The sequence below is a fragment of the Sturnira hondurensis genome, unplaced genomic scaffold, assembly GCF_014824575.4.
Source record: "Sturnira hondurensis isolate 20B ecotype Veracruz unplaced genomic scaffold, ASM1482457v3 Scaffold0004501, whole genome shotgun sequence".
In the NCBI taxonomy this organism is placed as follows: domain Eukaryota; kingdom Metazoa; phylum Chordata; class Mammalia; order Chiroptera; family Phyllostomidae; genus Sturnira; species Sturnira hondurensis.
The window spans coordinates 407,293-429,436 of record NW_028077132.1 but is presented as its reverse complement, the minus strand read 5'-3'; the positions used below and the strand labels follow the sequence as shown (position 1 = coordinate 429,436).

General features: G+C 39.0%; 1 protein-coding gene and 1 pseudogene across 5 annotated transcripts in view; both read left to right on the top strand.

Annotated features, from left to right (window-relative positions):
- TMEM164 (transmembrane protein 164) overlaps positions 1-22,144 on the top strand; it is a 209,874-nt gene that overhangs the window by 79,219 nt on the left and 108,511 nt on the right. For 4 of the 5 annotated variants that reach the window (XM_037045904.1, XM_037045908.1, XM_037045905.1 and 1 more), the window contains one exon: positions 18,169-18,218. The exons of the other annotated variant lie outside the window; for it this stretch is intronic. In XM_037045904.1, coding sequence (XP_036901799.1) covers positions 18,169-18,218 — 50 coding nt within the window. The remainder of the gene's footprint in view (positions 1-18,168; positions 18,219-22,144) is intronic. 5 annotated transcript variants of the gene reach the window in all.
- Positions 6,769-8,127, top strand: LOC118986841 (keratin, type I cytoskeletal 18-like; annotated as a pseudogene).

Below are 22,144 nucleotides of genomic sequence, written 5' to 3'. Positions count from 1 at the left end.
GTGAGGTCTGATTCTAAGGTAAGATGAGAATAAAGGATGGTTAATAGATGTAGTGTGAGAGAAAATAGAGGTATCCACTACAGTATTATAGTTCAGGCAACAATGAAGTGGGCTAAGATCGGGGGGGGGGTTGTTGTGTGGTATTTACAATAGTATTTAACATCTAATATTTACAATAATATTAGAGCAACAATCGTATGACAGAATCTATGATATACCAAGATTAGGGAGTATTGGTCATTCAATAGTTTGCTAAATGGGCAAGAGGATGTAAAGGACAGTAAATTAGCAATACACTATGATTGAGGTGACAGGGGAAACCTGTCATGTGATAAAATATATCCAGCCAAGGTAAAGGAGATTATACAGAAAGAGGAGGAATACAAAGATACTATTAAAATAAAAGATGTGAGAATAATGAAAAAATACAAAAATGCAGGAACTTACAATTTTTCTGGTACAGCAAATTGAAATTTGTCTGTCTGTCTGTACTGTTGTGATGCCCCCTCTTTGAGTCCAACTCTGCTCTTTTCACCATTCCAAGTTTTTTGTCTCACATGTGGGAGGAAGCGAAAAGAAAAAAAAAGGCAGCAGAAGGGAGGAAAAAGCAGTAAGTTTGGAAAGAAAGGAAGAAGGAATAAAACAAGAAAGAAGAAGAGAGAGGGTAAAAGTATTGATAGATAAGACAATAATAAAGGTAAAAAATAAAAGATTATTTAAAAAACCAAACAAAAACCAACAACAACAAGAAAAAAAAACTCTTGTTTCCAGCTGGCCAAACCATTTTTTCTGGTCACACTGGCTGCAGCAGTCTGAGGAGCGATTGGTGTGGCCTTTCTCCCTTCTCCATGTACTCAGCTGGTCTCAGGAGTGCTCTCCTAAGATCTGCACAGGCGCCTATCCTCAGCGCCCTGCTGAGAGCAGACTTTCCCCAGGAGTCACAGTCCTGGGCTGGGGTGCAGCGGCCAGGGTTTGCTTGTCCCGTAGGCTTGGGCATGAACCTTTCCCAGTGCTATGGAGAAATGCAAGGGTCAATCTCAGTTCTCCCAAGCTGGGGACCAGAGACTCCACAGGTGCTCAAGGCCCCCTTGTTTGCATCCTCATGCCCATTCCTCTCTCTGACACTTTAGGCAAACAGATCTCTCCTGGCATTTTTCAAACTGTGCCTGGCCAGGTAGGGTGGGAGCTGATGGCCTGGTTCTCCTAAGGACCTTGCTGCCAGCCCTGGGCTCCGAAAGAGTTTGTGGCAGACCCGGCTGGGCCCTGGAGTGGTCCGTCAGAGGTGGCAGCCTCGGCCTTCGGCCTCTGCACTGTTCCCTCGGACCTTATTGACCTGTAGCCGTCTCCTCACCATCTGGTCAGTCAGTGTCTGCTACAATTTCTGGACTCCTATTTGCCTATCTATATGCTGGGGCACTGTTGGCTATTCGCTGTGTTCCTTAACAGACCAGCCGGGTTTTGCTCCCTTGTGTGGGGGGAAGCAGAATCCTTTGTCCTACTCCGCCTATCTACTCTCTATTTTTTAATCACATTATTATTGTTCAATTACAGTTGTCAGCATTTTCCCCCCACCCCAGGCAGTCTCACTTCCCTTTCTTGTTTTTACCCTCCCCCTTTTTAAATTGATGTAGTCCCATTTGTTTATTTTTTCCTTTATATCCTTTGTCGTAGGAGATGTATCAGGAAAAATATTTCTATGTGGTATATCTGAAAATTTATTGCCTATATTTTCCACTAGGACTTTTATGGTATCATGACTTATATTTAAGTCTTTAATCCATTTTGATTTTATTCTGGTGTATGGTGTAAGTTGGTGGTCTGGTTTAATTTTTTTTCATGTACCCATCCAGTTCTCACAACACTATTTATTGAAGAGACTATTTTTACTCTATTGTATGCTTTTGCCACCTTTTAGAATTATTAATTGAACATAGAAACATGGGTTTATTTCTAAGCTTCATATTCTGTTCCATTGATCTGTGTCTGTTCTTATGCCAGTACCAAGTTGCTTTGATTACAGTGGCCTTGTAGTATAGTTTGATATCTGATAAATTGATCCCTCCAACTTTATTCTTCTTTCTCATGATTGCTGAAGCTATTTGGGGTCTATTTTGGTTCCATAAAAATTTTTGTAGTGTATTCTAGATCAGTGAGATAGGCCATTGGTACTTTAATAGTGATTGCATTGAATGTATAGATTGCTTTTGGTGGTATGGACATTTTGATAATATTAATGCTTCTAATCCATGAACATGGTATGTATATGCTTCCATCTATTTGTATATTATTCAGCTTCTTTCTTTTGTCTTCTATAGTTTTGTGAGTATAGGTCTTTTACCTCCTTGGTTAAATTTATTCCTAGGTACTTTTATTATTTTGCTGCTAATAGTAAATGAATTCTTTTTCTAGATTCTCTTTCTGATAGTTCATTTTTGGTGTACAAAAATGTCATCCATTTCTAAATATTGACTTTGCATACTGCTACTTTGCCAAATTCATTTATTAGTTTGAGCAGTTTTTGGGTAGAGCCCATAGGATTTTCCATGTACACTATCATGTCATCTGCAAACAATGACAGTTTTGTTTCCTCACTTCTAATATGGATGCCTTTTATTTCCTTACCTTGTCTGATGGCTGTGGCTAAAACTTCCAATACTATGTTGAATAGAAGTGGTGAAAGTGGACAACCTTGTCTCGTTCCTGATCTTAGTGGAAAAGATTTTAGTTTTTGCTCATTGAGTGTGATATTGGCTGTAGGTCTCTCATATATGGACTTTATTATATTGAGGAATACTCCCTGTATTCCCACTTTGCTGAGGGTTTTTTAAAAATCATAAATGGGTTCTCTATTTTATCAAATACCTTTTCTGTATTTATCGATATGAACATATGACTTTTGTTTTCTTTTTTTTATGTGATGTATTATGTTTCTTGGTTTACAAATATTGTACCACCCTTGCATCCCTGGGATGAATCCCACTTGACCATGGTGTATGATCTTTTTAATGTATTGCTGGATGTGGTTTGCCAATATTTTTTTGAAGATTTTAGCATCCATATTCATCAGAGATAGTGGCCTGTAATTTTCTTTTTTTGTTGTCTTCCCCTGGTTTTGGATTAGGGTGACACTGACCTTGTATAAAGAGTTTGGGAGTCTTCCTTCTTCTTGGATTTTTTTGGCATAGTTTGAGAGGAATAGGAGTTAGTTCTTCTTTGAATGTTTGATAAAATTTGCCTGTGAAGCCATGTAGTCCAGGCATTTTGTTTGGTGGAAGTTTTTTGATTACTGCTTCAATATTGGTAGTTGTTATTGGTCTATTCAGGCTTTCTGCTTCTTCTTGATTCTGTTTTGGAAAATTGTATGTTTCTAGAAATATGCCCATTTAGTTCAAGTTGTCCGCTTTCTTGGCATATAGTTGCTCATTGTAATCTCTTTCAGTCTTTCGTATTTCTATGGTATTGGTTGTAACTTGCCACTTTTGTTTCTTATTTTATTTATTTGGGTCATCTTTCTTTTTTTCTTGATGAGTCTGGTTAAGGGTTTGTCGATTTTGTTTATATTTTCAAAGAACTAGCTCCTGCATTAATTGATATTTTGAATTTTTAGTCTTCTAAAAGTATTTTATTTATTTTTAGACAGAGGGGAAAGGAGAGAGAAAGAGAAGGAGAGAAACATCAATGTGTGGTTGTGTCTTCTGTGTCCCCTACTAGGAGTCTGGCCTGCATCCCAGGCATATGCCCTGACTGGGAATCTAACTGGTGACCCTTTGGTTCGCAGGCCAGTGCTCAAGCCACTGAGCCAAAGGAGCCAGGGCTGTTTTTTATGTCATTTAATTATGCTCTGGTCTTGTTTATTTCCTTTCTTCACTGGCTCTGGGCTTCCTTTGCTGTTGTTTGTATAGTTCTTTTAGATGTAGGAATAGGTTGTTCATTTGAGATTTTTTTCTATCTTCTTAAGTTAGGCCTGTGCTGCTATGAATTTCCCTCTCTGGACCGCCTCTGCTGTGTCCCAGAGGTTTTGGGTTGTTTTGTGTTCCTTTTCTATTTTTTTAGAAGTTTTTCTGTTATAGTTTTTTAAAAGCTTTTATTTATTAATTTTTAGAGAGAAGGAGAGGGAAGGAGAAAGAGAGGGAGAGAAACGTGTTGTTGCTTCTCATGTGCCGCCCACTGGGGACCTTGCCTGCAACCTAGGCATGTACCCTGACTGGGAACGGAACCAGCAACTCTTTGGTTCACAGGTTGGCACTTGATCCACTGAATCATACCAGCCAAGGCTGTTTTGTTTTCATTTTCATTTGTTTCCAGGTACTTTTTGATTTCTACCTTGATCTCATTGTTAATCCACTCATTATTTAATAACGTGTTATTCAGTGTCCATGCGTTTGCCTGTTTCTGAGTCTTTTTCTTGAGATTGGATTCTAGTTTTAGTCCATTGTGAACCTAGAAGATACTTGATATAATTTTGATTTTCTTGAATTGTTGAGGCTTGTTTTCTGTCCTAACATGTGGTCTGTCTTTGAAAATGAACCATGTGCATTTGAAAAGAATTAATATTTTCCTTTTTGGGGGGTGAAATGCTCTGTAAATATCAATTAAGTCAATTTGGTCTCTGGTGTTTTTTCATGTCACAATATCCTTGTTAATTTTTTGTTTGGATGATCTATCCATTTTTGATAGTGAGGTGTTAAAATCCCCTACAATGACTATATTGCTATTGATCTCCTTAAAGTTTTCCAAGATTTTCCTTATGTACTTAGGTGCTCCTGTGTTGGTTTCATATATGTTTACAAGGGTTATATCTACTTGTTGGACAACTCCCTTAGGTACATATAGTGACCTTCTTTATCTCTTGTTATGGCCTTTGTTTTGAAGTCTATTTTGTCTGATATAAGTATTGTTTTGTTTTTAAGATTTTATTTATTTATCTTTAGAGAGGAAAGGAAGGAGAGAAACATCAATGTATGGTTGCCTCTCGTGAGTCCCCTGCTGGGAACTGGCCCGCAACCCAGGCATGTGCCCTAACTGGGAATCGAACCGTGATCGTGTGGTTCGCAGGCCTGCACTCAATCCACTGAGCTACACCAGCCAGGGCTGATATAAGTATTGTTATTCCAGCTTTTTTTTTTCTTTCATGTCCGTTTGCTTGGAATGTTTTTTTCCAACTCTTCAATTTCAGTTTGTGTAGGTCTTTTGTTCTGAGGTGGGTCTCTTTTAGGTAGTATTTATGTGGGTCATTTTTTTCTTATCCACTTAGCTATCATATGTCTTTTGATGAAAACACTTAATCCATTTACATTTAAGGTTATTATTGATTAGGTATTTAGTCATTGTCTTTCCCCCCTTTGTCCCTGTGTTTCTTTCTTTCTTTTTCTTTATGTATTTTTTATTGCTGTACAACAAGTACAGTTGCCTCCATTTACCCCAACCAATACCCCATGCCCCACCCTTGATCCTGTCCCCTTTGGCTTTGTCCATGGGTTCTTTATACATGTTCCTTGACTTGATCCTTCCCCTTCTTTTCCTTGTTATCCCCTCTCTTCTGTGGTGACTGTCAGATTGTTCTTTGTTTCCATGTCTCTGGTTCTATTTTGCTTACTTGTTTGTCTTCTTGATTAGGTTCCTGTTAATGGTAAGGCCATATGCTATTTGTCTTTCACTCCCTGGCTCATTTCATGTAGCATAATGCTCTCCAGTTCCACCCATGCTGTTGTGAAGGGTAGGAGTTCCTTCTTTCTTTCTGCTGCATAGTATTCCATGGTGCAAATGTACCACAGGTTTTTTATCCACTCATTTACTGATGGGTATTTGTCTATTGTAAATAATGCTGCTATGAACATTGGGGTACATAGGTTCTTTTGGATTGGTGTTTCAGGATTCTTAGGGTAAAATCTCAGCAGTGGAATGGCCAGGTCAAATGGCCATTCCATTTTTCATTTTTGGAGGAAATTCCCTACTGTTTTCCACAGTGGCTGCACCAGTCTATATTCCCACCAGCACTGCACTAGGGTTCATTTTTCTCCACATCCTCACCAGCACTTGTTGTTTGTTGATTTGGTTATGATGGTCACTCTGACTGGTGTGAAGTGGTATCTCATTGTGGTTTTAATTTCTGTCTCTCTGATGGCTAGTGATGCTGAGCATCCTTTCATGTCTCTGGGCCCTCTGTATATCCTCCTTGGAGAAGTGTCTGTTCAGGTCCTTTGCCCGTTTTTTAATTAGGTTGTTTGTCTTCTTGGAGTGGCGTCATGTGAATTCTTTATATATTTTGGAGATCCAAACCTTGTCCAAGGTGTAATTGGCAAATATGTTTTCTTATACGGTTGATTCCCTTTTCATTTTAATGCTGTTTTCTTTAGCCATGCAGAAGGTTTTTAATTTGATATAGTCCTATTTTTTTCATTCTTTCCTTTATATCCCTTGCTCTAGGGGACATATTGGTGATAATATTGCTGAGTGGAATATCTGAAATTTTCCTGACTATGTTCTCCTCTAGGACTTTTATGGTGTCATGACATATTTTTTCTTAGACCTTTAAGATGTTACGTTAGGTTGTTTAGTTGGGATTTCTCTTGTTTCTTGATATAGCCTCTAATGACATAAACTTCCCTCTTATTACTGCTTTCACTGCCTCCCAGAACTTCTGATATGTCCTATTGTCATTCTCATTTGTCTCTCTCTCTATGTTGGTCTCTTATTTTATTTTTTTGACCCAGTCATTTTTTAATAGTATATTGTTTAACCTCCACATATTTGTGGGTTTCTCTACTTTCTTTTTGTTGTTGATTTCTAATTTCAAGAATTTGGTCAGCTTCAACCTGAGTCTCAGCTTTTCACCTACCTCTCTGAACAACATGAGCTTCAGCACAGGCTCCAGCTTCTCCACAAGCTACTGGACCCTGGCCTCCGTGCAGTCGCCCAGCTACTGGGTCTGGCAGGCTAGAGGTGTGGCTGACATTTATGCAGATTCTGGGGGCTCAGACTCCCATATCTCAGTGTCCCACTCCACCAGTGTGTGGGGCAGCTGGGGATCTGGGGGCGTGGCTGCAGGGATGGTCATGAGTCTGGTGGGTATAGGGGCCATCAAGAGTGAGAAGGAGTCTGTGCAATGCCTGAATGACTTCCTGGCCTCCAGACTACCTAGAGAGGGGAAGAATCCTGGAGGATGATAATCAGAGACTGGAGAGCAAAATCCGGGGATACTTTGAGAAGGAGGGACCCCAGGCCAGAGACTGGGGGCATTATTTCAAGACCATTGAGGACCTGAGGGCTCAGATCTTTGCAAATTCTGTAGACAATGCCATCATTGTTCTGCAGATTGACAATAGTCATCTTGCTGCTGATGACTCAGAGTCAAGTATGAGACAGAGTTGACCATGCGCTAGTCTGTGGAGAAGGACATCAATGGACACCAATATCACTCAGCTGCAGCTGGAAACAGAGATAGAGTTTTTCAAGGAGGAGCTTCTCTTCATGTAGAAGAACCACAGGAGAAAGTAAATGGTCTACAAAACCAGATTGTCGATTCTGGGTTGACTGTGAAGTTGGATGCCCCCAAATCTCAGGACTTCGGCAAAATCATGGCAAACATCTGGGACCAGTGTGATGAGCTGTCTTGGAAGAACCAAGAGAAACTAGACAAGTACTTGTCCCATCAGATTGAAGAGAGCACTAGAGTGGTCACCTTGGAGACTGCTGAGATAGGTGCTGCTGAGATGACACTTACAGAGCTGAGATGTACAGTCCAGTCATTGGAGACTGACCTGGTCTCAATGAAGAATCTGAAGGTAAGTTTAGAGAACAGCCTGAGGGAAGTGGAAATGCACTATACAAGGCAGATGGAACAGCTTAATGGGATCCTGCTGTGCCCGGAGTTAGAGCTGGCCCAGACCTGGGCAGAGGGGCAGCCCCAGGCTCAGGAGTATGAGGCTCTGCTGAACATCAAGGTCAAGCTAGAGGCTGAGATTGCCACCTACCACAGCCTACTGGAAGAAGGGGAGGACTTCAGTCTTGTTGACGTCCTAGACAAGAACCCCTCCTTACAAACCACCCAAGAGACCATGACCTGCAGGATTGTGGACCGCAGAGTGGTATCTGAGGTCAATGACATCAAAGTTTTGAGGCATTAAAGGCAGCAGAGTGGGACATCCCATGGCAGGGCAGAAGGCCAATAAAAAGTTCATTGAAAGGTTTAAAAAAAGACATTGTGGTCAGAAAATATGCTTGGTACAATTTCAATAATTTTCAATTTGTTGAGGATAGTTTTCTGGCCCAACATATGATCTATCTTAAGAATGATCCATGTACACTGGAGAATAATGTATAATCTGATATTCTGGGATGAAAGGTTCTGTATATGTCAATTACATACATTTGGTCTAAGACCTTTATTTCTCCCCCCCGCCCCATATATCTTTATTGATCTTCTCTTTGAGTGACCTATCTAGAGCTGTCAATGGAGTATTAAGTTTCCCAACTATATTTGTGTTTTGGTCTGTTGTTTTTGTTTGGTGGTATCCATGTTTCTTTCCTCTGTTCCCTCTTTTTTTTATAAAGTTATGTTTCTCAGTTTTGAGGGTTTTGTATGTGGTTGCCATTAGGTTTATAAAAAAGAACATTGCATATATACAGTAGCTTTTTTCCTTTTGAGTGTATCTGATCTCCATCATCCTTTGCCAGTTCACACCTTTGATCCCTCACCTTTTGTTTTCGTTGTCTCTTATAAAGTTGTGACCTTTTGCTCTTTCTTTCAGGTAGAATACCCCCCCTTGAGTATTTCCTGAAGTGGAGCTTTCCTGGTGGTAAATTCCCTCAGCACCTGTATGTCTGGAGAGGTCTTTATTTCTCCTTCATATTTAAAGGATAATTTTGCTGAATATATTATCCTTGGCTGGTAATCTCTCTTTCAGTATTTTGAATATTTGGCTCCACTCTCTTCTGGCTTATGGAATTTCTGCTGAGAAGTCCAATGATACCTGATGGGCATTCTTTTGTAGGCCACTTTCTTTTTTTTTTTTTTCCTGGATGCTTTAAGAATTTTTTTCTTTGTCATTGATTTTTGACAGTTTTAATACAATGTGCCTTGGAGAGGGCTCTTTAGATTAAGGTAACTAGGTATTCTGTTTGCTTCTTGGATTCGATGATCTAATTCTTTCCATAGGTTTGGAAGTTCTCATCCACTATTTGTTTGAGTAAGCTTTCCATTCACTTCTCTTCTTCTGGAATACCTGTAATTCTTTTTTTAAAAAATATTTTATTTATTTATCTTTAGAGGGGAAGGGAAGGAGAGAGGAAGAGAAACATCAATGTATGGTTGCTTCTTGTGCATCCCCTGCTGGGAACTGGCCCCTGCCGGGAACTGGCCTGCAACCCAGGCATGTGCCCTGACTTGGAATCGAACTGCGATCGTCTGGTTCACAGGCCCGTGCTCAATCCACTGAGCTACACCAGCCAGTGCTGGAATACCTATAATTCTTATATTGCTTTTTCTGATGGAGTCAGATAGTTCTTATAGAGCTCTTTCTTTCTCTCTCTTTTTTTTTAATGTTTAGGTCTGTCTTCTTCCCATTGCGTTATTTCTGGATTCTTATCTTTGATATTGCTAATTCTTTCCTCCATCTGGTCAGCTCCATTTCCTACTCTCAATAGTTCATTCCTGATCTTCTTTATTGAATTCTTCATTTCCAGGATTTCTGTTTGTTTGTTTTTTAAAGTTTCAGTTTCATTAGTAAAATCCTTGTTTTGTTAATTAATTAATTTTATTTTATTTATTTTTAGAGAGAGGGGAAGGGAAGGAGAAAGAGAGGGAGAGAAACATCAATATGTGATTGCCTCTCACATGCCCCCTACTGGGTTCCTGGCCTGCAACCCGCTTGCATGTGCCCTGATTGGGAATTGAACCAGTGATGCTTTGGTTTGCAGGCTCACACTCAATCTACCAGCCAGGGCCATTAATTTGTTTTTTGAGCACATCAAATTATCTGTCTGTATTTTCTCACATCTTGTTGAGTATTTTCAGAACTGTAATATTGAATTCTTTGTCATTTACATCACATATTTTCATGTTTCTGGTTATTTTTCATTTCCTTTCTGAGCTGCCTTGCTACCTTGGTTATTCATGGTATTCAGTAGGTGATGCTCAATAACAAGTTTTTAAGCTCTGTGAAATCCCAAATCTCACCTCTGCTGATACTGTCAGTATATCCATGTATAATTGTGATGTTTAGGGGTAGAGTTTGTTTTGCCCTCTTGGTGATAGCAACCGTAGACCTCCATGCGGGTCCCCTGCCATGTGCCACAACTGGAGGTTAGTCATAGAGGGAAATAGCAATTCTGACATAAAAGTTCTTGGATTTGAAGATAATGTGCTCTGAAACCCAATACCAAAGGCCACAGGAGGAGAGTTTTAGGAGTCTAAAAGGCATCAGGACTCTGTAGCTCTGTTTCTTTGTTTGGAACCTTGACCGCCTAATAGCCAACAGTCCCAGCAGAACCCCTGTGCTGTGTCCTTGCTGGCTCAGCTGCAGTGGCAGTTTGTGCTGCTCACTCCTGCATGAGTGCCCACTGAGCCTCTTTTTTCCTCCCAGCCGAAGAAAGTGCTGGTCGCAGTTGACTTCCTCCCCTCCGTGAGTGGAGCCCACCATGAATTCTAGGCTGTAAGGCTGCATCAGTGGCCCTCTGAGCTATCCTTCCTTCTATCTTCCCTTTGTTGTTCCCGTTTGCCTACCTTTAGTTGCTTAAATGTGCAGATCTCTCAGGTGTGCCTATATGTTGAGGAGGGAATCATTTGTTGAGTTATAGCTGATCAACTTGTTGAAATTTCAGGGGGAGACACCAAGGAGATTTCTCATGTTGCCACACTGCTGATGTCACTTGCCCATGCACTTTTGTGTTGAGCTGGGCAAATTTAAAAAACAAATTTATTTTTAGAGAGAGGAGAATGGAAGGAGAGAGGGAAATATCAGTATGTGGTTGCCCCTTATTCATCCCCACTGGGGACCTGGCCCGCAACCCAGGCATGTATTTTTACTGGGAATTGAACCAGTGACCCTTTGATTCATAGGCCCATGCTCAATCCACTGAGCTACACCAGCAAGGGCTGAGCTGGGCAAATTTTGACATGAATACGTAAGTGCCAGGTTGGTGCCGGATATGCTCAGATGCATTTTAATTTTCCTATTGTCCTTGTTTGCCCTTCCAAATGACTTTTACCCCCACACTTTCTACAGCTGAAAGGAAACTTAGCTTTCTGTTTACTTGTTTAAAACATGTACGAACAAAATTTGGAGTGTTTGGCAGCTAACCAAGGAAGAAAGCAGGTATATTCAGGCAAAGGCTGGGGGCATTTAGACCTCTGAATTTAAATGTTATTTGCCCATAGCTCCTGTGGTTAATTGTGATTATGGATATGGCTCCAGCACGACAGAGTGGAAAGGTTAATGTTATAAAACTTTGAAGTTGCTAAAGGAGGTCATTGTTAAACAAAAAACCTTGAGGCTGAAAGTTTTTCTGAAAGAAAGGGTTTATTGAGCTACATGCTAGACAGTGAACGGACCACGTCCTGGGACATGCCATCTAAACCATCGGCAGCAGAGCTAGATGGAGAAGACAGCATGCTCACTATCCTGGGTTGTTTGGATTCATTTATACAATGAGTTTGGAGAAGAAAGATGTGAATTGTTTTGAAAGAATTTACATTGGCTATAGATAAATGGTTTAGGGGGCAGTTAAGTGGAGAAAGTTCTAGGATGGCTGCATAGTCTGAAAGGAAGAAGTATTTGGTACTTTTGGATTGGTTGTGGGCAAAAGTCTGGAAAGTTCATGTGTAAGCAAGATGTGGTGGCATCTAGTGGTCAGCTAAAATTGTTACCTAGAGGTTGACTAAAGTTTTAACATATATTCAGAAATGAGAGAAGTTTTCTGTTGGTTCTGATAACTGATTAACCTCTCTTATCTCTTCCTTCCACCCTTTCATCTGCTGTAATTTAATTTAGGACATCTCAGAATTTTTCCTTGTCATGCGTTTACTGAAAATGGAGTATGATGAATTGGGGGCTCTTTTTCAAATCTGCTGATCTGAAATGTGTATAAACATCTGATTTAAAGATTGCTTGAAAAAGATTCCCTCCATCCTGGTTTTGAGAATATACAGCCAAGATGAGAAAGGCCAAGATGCCAGTTGGAATTGTTAATAGCAAATGCAGAGTTAGACCTTGGTCCTTGAGTTTGGCTAAGACAATTGAGAGCCAAGAACTCTAATGCAAGAAGTTTACTTAGAAAGTCACATAAGTAGAAGTTATGAGCCAGCTGAGCTGTGTGGGCTCAGGAAACAAGTTACAGAGGCAAAGGAAGGGCTCTTAGAGCTTAGGAGAAAGAAAGCAAAAATAACATGCCTGGGGGAAGAATAGGGGGAAAGGTGTGGGCATGCTCCAGAGAGAAGGGGGGTGTAGGGAAAAGCATGAATGTGACAGACAGACAGACAGACAGAGAGAGAGAGAGAAGAGGGAGTGCACACCTTAGGAAAGAATGTGGTGGGGAGAGGTATGGGCATGCTCAGGGGAGAGAGAGCACGTGGCACTGGGTTCTTTGTCTTAGGCTTTTTATCTGTTTTTCCAAAGGTGGAGATTTTAGAGGAGGTCTTGGGGGATGATCTCAATAGAATATTCATTAGCTTTCCAGGACAGGGTCTCTACTGATTGGTTGGCACTAGGGTAGAGAAAGTCATTAGTCATTTCACCTGGTCCTGATGTCATCAATCATGTTGCTTTATCTGGTTTTGCTGCTTTTCTGGGCCTGGAGCTGAAACACAATGGAGGTCTAAATGTCAGCTCTAGTTGGACCAAAATTCCCTCTCTGTGGTCAACAGACACAAGGCTTTGTTTCTAAGATTATTTGATGTTGATCTGAGCCTTATTGTTCTGGGGACTTAATGCTTAAGGGAGTGGTCATGTAAGGGCTTGTATGGAAGCCATATGAAGCTGTTCTCTGGCTTCCTTTTTCCTCCACCCAGGGTGTCTCAGCCACACAACCAGCAATATAAAAAGGTCAAGGGGACTAAACCACATGTCTAGCGACATGCTGGGTAGAAAAGGTCACCTTGTGGACAAGGTTATAGCCTGCTGGTGTCTCAGTTTTACCTGTTACTAGGCACTCAGGACTTTCTGCTCTGGTGACATTCCGTACCTGGTCTATGGTTCCTGCTCTGCTTGAGCCTGTCTAACTGCCTGCTCTATCAGAATGATGTGACCACATGAAAGTCAACTGTTGGAAAAATAACTTAGAGTCAAGAGTAGATTCATTGCCTCAAAAGGACTTAGATCCATGATTGAATTGAGGATAACATGGCACCCTATTGGGTTGAAATGCGAGGCTTCCTCCCTTTAGTACCTTTCTGGGCTTCTGGCATAGTGCTGTCATGGATGAGAACCAGCTAAATCTAGCAGCTATAGGGAAGTCTGTTCCCAAGATTCTACTCCTCTCTTTTTGGCTGTGAGTGTAGAAAATTAAGAGTTAACTATTGGATCCAATGGTATATTTTGCTTTTTTGTTTAGCATGTTAGAAGTATCATGGATACTGTGAAAAGCGCAGGAAGGCTGCTGGCATAGCTCTTAGGAGACTCTAGAAGTACTGAGGACCTTTCCAAGGTGGTTGGGTGCCCCTCTCTGCTCTGTATACTGTAGCTTCTGAGTATAGCCTGTGATGGGCCAGATGTTGGGTAACTATGTGAAGCCTCTAACTTGGTTCCTTAACTAAGGTGAGTAACTTTACTTCTGGGTTGGTGGTAAAGAATAGTAGCTTTGTTTTGTTCTTTCTTGGACTTCCCCCAAGGGTTGGGATGGGGATAAGTTCATGTTTGAGTGATTGAATTGCAAATCAACAATCCTTATCACAAACCATTAAGGTCATACGTATTTCGTAAGTCAAAATTTTTGAATGTTAGAAAGGCAATACAGTGCATGTAGAGTATTGTAAGTATACTGCCAGTGGGGTTTGAGGTAGCACCCTGTAATCAAAATACATTATTTTTATGGAAAAATGCATGAATATTCACCATAAGTGTGTTAAACCAAGTCTGTTAATTGCCTCAGCTCAGTTCAAGTCATATTTTCCTACCAAATTAGCTTTGAAAAAAACTGACTTTGAGAGCTTTTCTGATTTGGTGATTGCCTATAAAGGACCGTGGACCTGTAATTGTCATTAGTTTTTTACCTTTAATCAAATTGATCCATAGAGGGAAAGGCACATTCTCAATGGATATTTCCTTGGAGGGTTCTCTGATGAGGTATTGTGCAGGTGATGGGCTCCTGCCTGTGTTTGTTTCCTATTCGTTTGTCTTCTTCTTTGCAGGGATTCAAGTGGGTGTCTTTATATTGTTTTTCCTTATAGTATCCTTTCCTTCTAAATGTGTACTCTGAGAGAACTGAAGAAGCAAATGCTAAAGAATATACACATGACAAAGCCAAACAAGTCTGTAATGTGGATAATCTGTATTAATAAATTCTCACAAGATAGGGAAATATATTGATTATATTATTAACTACACCATTAAATCACTGTAGGTGAAAGAACTCCAAAAACATGCATTCATTTTTTATCAGTCCTTAGTCCTGCTGAATGTCTCTGACTTCATGCCAAGGTCAAACATTCAGCATATCTGGCTGCCAGGAGCAGTTGAATTTCCTGGGTGTTAAATGTGCAGTTTCCTGAAGTCTCAGACTTCTGGAATCAGCATATGTACTGGAGGAGCCCAGCAATTCTCATGTTCAATAAATGATCTGCAGGCATTTCTTTGTCCCTCTGGAGAACCAGCGCTTGAGTAAAGGTCAACCTGCCACAGCTCTGAAGGCTGTAATCCAGGCCTAGATCAAATGAAGTAGCATTGGACTGATTTGTCTCTTAGGACAAAGTTCTTTTTGTTTGGTTTGACCTGGATGGAGAATAGAAGGAAAAAACTACTCAGTCATGCTTAGAAACAAACCAATTCAATGTGGGGGAGGAAAAATAATTTTCTTTCTACCCTTCTAGGTTTTCACCTGAGATGCCCTTATTATAAAAGATATATTTACAAAAGAAAAAAAAATAGGTGTTGAATAAAATATATACCTGTGCTGTGCATGGGAGAGACACATTGGAACAGAGTAACTACTTGAAGTGGTTTAAGCCATCTCCTTAAATACCATCTCCAGCTAAAGATAAAGGAAGATGTTGGGGAGGGAGGAGTGAGTTATGGGAGATGACTAAGAAAAAGCACAATAAATAACAGTAAGGTTGTTACACAGATTTAATTAAGTCCTTGCCTTCTACATGGAAGAGTTGCTAGAGATTTAGTCATCCTCGTCTTCCTGGTACTCAGAGGGAAACACCCATACAAGTGGAGTTTCCTTTATTAATGTAAATGTCCCTTACAAAAGGATAACTTCTACTCAGTTTTCAGAGCTTTTCCTGTCTGCTGTTTCTTAAAAATAGTCAGCCTAATATAATCTTTAGGCCAAAGAGACAGATTTTTGCAAAATCTGTCTTTCAAAATCAAAGGGAGGTAGAGAGCCTAGGAGTGACAATATTGATTGGGCTGCCAGATAAAATACAGGATGACTAGTTAAATGTTAATTTTAGCTAAGCATTGAATAATGTTCTAATATAAATATATCCTAAATATTGCATATAACATAAATATACTAAAACATTATTCTTTGTTTATATGAAGTTCATGTTTAACTGAGTATCCGGCATTTTTATTTGCTAAATGTGAATGCTGGGTATTAATTAACTCACAATCCCCATAGGAGGCAAACCAGGTGACATTTGTGTACTTGTTCTTTTATTTAAAATATATTTTATTTCACTGATTATGTCATTATAGTTGTTCCATTTTTTTATCCTCTTTATTTCCCTCCACCCTGTATACCCCTCCCACCATCATTCCCCCACCTTAGTTCATGTCTATGGGTCATACATGTAAGTACTTTGGCTTCTCCATTTCCCATACTATTCTTAACCTCCCCTGTCTATTTTGTGCCTACCATTTCTGCTACTTATTCCCTGTGTCTTTCCCTCTATTCTTTCCCCTCCCCCTCCCCACTGATAACCCTCCATGTGATCTCTATTTCTGTGTTTCTGTTCCTGTTCTAGTTGTTTGCTTAGTTTGTTTTCATTTTTTACTTTTTTTTAGGTTTGGTTATTGAAAGTTGTTGAAAGTCGTGAGTTTGTTGTCATTTTACTATTCATATTTTTGATCTTCTTCTTTATCTTAGATAAGTCCCTTTAACATTTCAATATAATAAGGACTTGTTGATGAACTCTTTTAATTTTAACTTATGCAGGAAACACTTTATCTACCCTTCCATTCTAAGTTATAGCTTTGCTGGGTAGAGTAATCTTGGATGTAGGTCCTTGCCTTTCATGACTTGGAATTCTTCTTTCCAGCCCCTTCTTGCCTGCAAGATTTCTTTTGAGAAAGGAGCTGATAGTCTTATGGGAACTCCTTTGTAGGTAACTGTCTCCTTTTCTCTTGCTGCTTTTCAGATTCTCTCCTCTTTAATCTTGAGTAATGTAATTATTATGTGCCTTGGTGTGTGCTTCCTTGGGTCCAACTTCTTGGGACTCTGAGCTTCCTGAACTTCCTTGGAAGTCTATTTCCTTTGCCAGACTGGGGAAGTTCTCCTTCATTACCTTTTCAAATAAGTTTCCCATTTCTTGCTCTTCCTCTTTTCCTTCTGGCACCCCTGTGATTCAGATGTTGGAACATTTAAGGTTGCCCCAGAGGTTCCTAAGCCTCTCCTCATTTTTCTGAATTCTTGTTTCTTCATTCTGTTCTGATTGAATATTTTATTTCTTTTTTGTGGTCCAAATTGTTGATTTGAGTTCTGGTTTCCTTCTGGTCACTGTTGGATCCCTGTATATTTTCCTTTATTTCACTCTTCATAGCCTGTATTTTTTCCTCTGTTTTGTGACCACACTCAATTATTTCTGTGAGCATCCTAATTACCAGTGTTTTGAACTATGCATCTGATAGGTTGGCTGTCTCCTCATTGTTTAGTTGTATTTTACCTGGAGCTTTTATCTTTTCTCTCATTTGGGCCATATTTTTTTGTGTTGGCATGCCTGTTACATAGTTATGGGGTGGAGCCTTAGGTGTTCAACAGGGCAGGGCAACCCACTTGGCTGCATGTGAGGGAGGGATCCAAGAGGGAACAATGCTGCTTGTTCAACTCTCTGCAGACTTTCAGGCACTTCCTCTGCTACCCCCAAGCAGATTGGATCCTTCTGGTGCTGATTCCCAGGTGAGTGGGTTTGTGTACGTTCTAGGACCCTGCGAGTCTCTCCAAGGAACTCTCCTGTGAGGCTGGGAGTTTCTCCTACCTCAACCCTCACAGGTTTTTTTTCAGTCAGAGGTTTTCAGGCTTTATTTCCCCACGCTGCAATCCTGGGTTGCATGGTCTGTCTCACACCCCACTTGTTCCTCTCGATGTATCTGCATGGAAATGTGGGACTGCCTACTCTGCTAGTCCTGCCTTGCCACTGGTCCTCTCCAGGTGGCTCTGGTCTTCGCCCCTCCTAGCAGTCTGGTTGAATGTTTCTCCTTTACACCTTGGTTGTCAGACTTCCGTACAGTTCAATTTTCTATCAGTCTGTTTTTAAATTTGTTGTTGTCCTTTTTCTGGTTGTGCTAGGAGGCAAAGTGTATATACCTATGCCTCCATCTTGGCCAGAAGTCTGTGTACTTGTTCTATGTTCAAAGTCTCTTTGTATTTGTCTTGGTTTTGAAAGATCTCTGACTGGCTACTTATGTCCTATTGAAGTGTTGAAAATTGAGTCTTGTTTTAGAGGTTAAGAGGAAGTGTTCCTCAGTTTAAGAGGGCCTAAGAAAGGTTTCTTCATCTCCTTCCCTTACTATCCTTCTCTGTCTCTCTCCCTCTCATTGCACGCACATACACATTCAGACATACACACATTTAGATGCATTTGCAAACATAAACGTGTTTGGAAAACTACCTGCTTGTATTTTTAATTTTTATATTACATTTTCTGTGTTAGAATTTGGTGGTTGTTGTTATTGTTATTATTTATTGTTATTGTTATTGTTATTGTTATTGTTATTATTAAAGTATCATTGTCTCACTGGATCTAGCATTTCTTTTAAATACTTATGCTTAATTCATTTTCCATTGCAGATTTTTCTTCTGGCCTGCCCTCCATGTCCGGGAGCTATCGTCATCTTCAAGTAAGGGAAAATTGTTTTTTACACTGTTGCCACTGCTATTCAGGCTACTTTGTCTGTTTGATAACCCAGGGTGATGGGCTCATTGCTGTGAACGCTGTGGGCCTGCACCGCTTTGTGCATCCCAAGGGACAAAAGTCTGTGAGGTCTCAGTGAAACAGGGAACTATTGTATGTGGAGATCTGGCTTTTGTCAAGCCCTGACAAATTCTTTTTGGCTATTCCTTGTGGTAGTGGTTTATCACTAAGGCCTGCTCCCTTGGAAGTTTTCTGCCTTGTTAAACTTCCACTTGAGAGCAAGCTGGGGACAAGACATTTTATTTCATCTCAAGATTCTTTTCTTTATGGTTCTGTCACTCCAGTGAGGATATGTCTTCACTTTGAAGGTCTTTGTTGTTATGTTTTATGTTTTTTCCCTTTAAAGTGAGGAGAGAAAAGTATCAGCTTATTACAAGTTCTGGCTTTCTTAAAAATAGCAGGCATTAAATACATTAAAGTGAATTTCAGGCAAATTGTATTTATCTGAAGGCAAATTTGCTTAAATAAAATTCTTAAGAGTCCTGGAACTGTCATTGTAACCACGAGTTGTGACCATCTCATTTATTAAGCCTTTCATTAGAGTTGCTAATGGGAAGCCAAATTGACCAAATTAATGTCATCTCTTTTCTCCTTCCCTGACCCCATTTTGGAGCTCTTCCTGACCAGTGAAATGGTCACAGGCCAGGGGGAGTGGACAAGAAGTAAAGAGCCCAGAAATTCTTGGATAATTGAGAGTGATGTAAATGGCTTTCTGATATACATAAATCATTAAAGCGTTAGATAGGGGAACATATACTATATTTGCTGCTTCAAATAGCTTCTTGCAGTAGCCACTCAGTCTCTTGGCTTTGGTGAGTAACTTTCTGCTGAATGAGGAGTAATGGAACTTGATTTCATGTATCTCCCACTTGGACAGTTCCTGAGTCAAAGAGATATTTTAACACTGTTTCCTTCCTTGATTTTCCAAAATGAGCTCTATTTTTTAGTGTGATGTTTTCAAAATAACATGTATTCATTTTATTTCTTTATTATGAAAGTAAAATCCTCATTATAGAAAATGCAGGGACACATAAAGAAGAAAATAAACATCACCCTTAATCCTATCATTAAGAGATAATTTTTGTTATTTTATTTCTTCATAAGGAGAGAACCTCTTTAGGATTTTTACTGTATCTTTTCTAAACTTATTTCATTTTATATATACCATATTTTGCTGTGTATAATGTGCACTTTTTTCACTCAAATTATTGAGGGAAAAATAAGGATGTGCATTATATATAGGCAGTACTGATTCTGTATATAAAAGTTTTTACTTTTTATGTATGCTTATGTGTCAAAAGTGGAACTCTAGAAAGCAATAATGATATCCATATGCAGAATAATACCCTGGAATATAATAATCAGTTTTGTTTCTAAATATAAATAAGTAAATAATTAAATTAAAAATTAAAACAAAAGATATTTTCCCTGAAAGTTTGGGCCAAAAATGTGGGTGTGCATGATCCTTGGCAAAAATATGGTACATTTTATATATAAAATATATAAATATGACTGCTGGATTTATTTTTTATAGTTGCCTTTTTTTCCTTTCCCTTGTTTTATTTGGCTCCTCTATCTTTCCATGACATCCTTGTATATTAGCAAACAAGTATGTATCCTTCCATATTTTTTCATGTTCATATGTGTATTCAGACACATACACAATTACACAGGTTTTTGTTCATTATTTTACAAATATATAATTTTATATATATAATTTAATACATTTTGCTTTTTCACTCAACAGTATCTCATTGAATTATATTGAAGTCTATTGGTATAGATCTTACTCTTAAGACAAGGGTTCAGAATATTTTATAGAGGTGCAACAACCTATTTAGCCATCCTCCTATTAATGAACACTTACATTCATTCTTTCCATATTTCTGCCACTGTAATCAATGCTGAAATATACATCATTGTGCACATTCCCTTATATACTGGTACTATATACAAACATTTATATGTACACACATACACACATGTGAATTTTTATATATAAATGTATATATATTTGTGACATATTTGTCCATATTGATTTATAAAAACAAGCTATTATAATTTACTTTCACTTTTTGTATGTAATATGTGAGATTATTCTTTTCTTCATATCCTTACCAGCATAAGATGTTATAGTTCTTTTATAATTTTATAATTTACTGTATGAATTTCCTTGATTACTAATGCATTTCATTATTATCTTATACTTTTTTGTCCAATTAAATTTGTTTTTTGAATTTTCTGTTCATATTATCTGTCCACTTTTATGGGTTTTTATATTTTTCTTAATTTGTAACACCTCTTTGCATATTTTAGTTATTGGCTCTTTGTCTGTCATTGTTATAGATAATCTCTCCCAAGTCTGTATGTGTCGACTTTGCTAATGGTATCTTTTTCCACATTTTTTTTTTACTTTTTCATATCCAAATATGAGTCTTTTATAATGTAAGTTCTGGTTTCCAGTCTTGGTTAAGGCTGTTTTCTTAAAGGTGGATAGCCAGTTATAGTAGCATAAGATTTTAAATAATCCCTACTATTCCCTGTGAACTGAACTACCATCTATGTCATCTCATGAACTTTGTAAAATTCAATTTATTGGGGTGACATTGGCTAATAAAATTGTATAGCTTTCTGATGTAGAATTCTATAATACATCACCTGTATATTGTATGGTGTGTTCATTATCCAAAGCCAATCTCCTTCCACCATCATAAATTCACCCTTCTCCTTCTTCTATCTCCCCTACATTTTTCCCCTACCTCTTTCCCATGGTAATCACCATACTGTTGTCTGTATGAGGTTTTTTTTGTTTGTTTAATCTCTTCACCTTTTCCCCCCAGCCCTCTAATCCCCACCCCTCTAATGGCTCTCAGTCTCTCCTCTGATTCTGAGTCTATTTATATTTTGTTAGTTTATTTTGTTCATTAGATTTCACATATAAGTGAAATCATATGATGTTTGTCTTTCTCTGACTGGCTTATTTCACTTAGCATAATACTCTTCAGGTCCATCTATGCTGTGGCAAAAGGTAAGATTTCTTTCTTTTTTATGGCTGAGTAGTATTCCATTGTGTGAATGTACCCATGCTTTTTTATACACTAATATCCTGATGGAAACATGGGCTACTTCCAAATCTTGGCTATTGTAAATACTGCTGCAAAGAACATAAGATGTATATATTCTTTTGAATTAGTGTTTTGGGGTTTCTTTGTATATAGTCCAGAATTAATATTGCTGGGTCATAAGATAGTTCCAATTTTTTTCCTTTTTTCTTATTGTTGTTCAATTACAACTGTCCTCATTATTTCCCCATTACTCCCCTCCACCCTACCATCCTCCACCTCCCACATTTAATCTTATCTCCCCATTGTCTTTGCCCATGGGTCCTTCATACATGTTCCTTGTCAACCTTTCCCCTTCTTTTCCTTATTATCCCCCTCCTGCCACTCCTCTGATCACTGTCAATTCTTTATTTCCATGTCTCTGGTTCTATTTTGCTTGCTTGTCTGTTTTGTTGATTACGTTTCATTATAGATGGGTTCATATGGTATTTGTCTTTCATGGCCTGGCATACTTCACTTAGTATAATGCTCTCCAGATAGTTCCATTTTTAAATGTTGAGGAAACTCCATACTCTTTTCCACAGTGGCTGCACAAGTCTGCATTCCCACCAACAGTGCATGAGGGTTCTCTTTTTCCCCCATCTGTGCCAACACTTGTTGTTTATTGATTTATTGATGATAGGCAGTCTGACAAATGTGAGTTGATATCTCATTGTGGTTTTAACTTGTATTTCTCTGATGATTAGTGATTTTGAGCATCTTTTTATATGTGTATTGGCCATCTGTATGT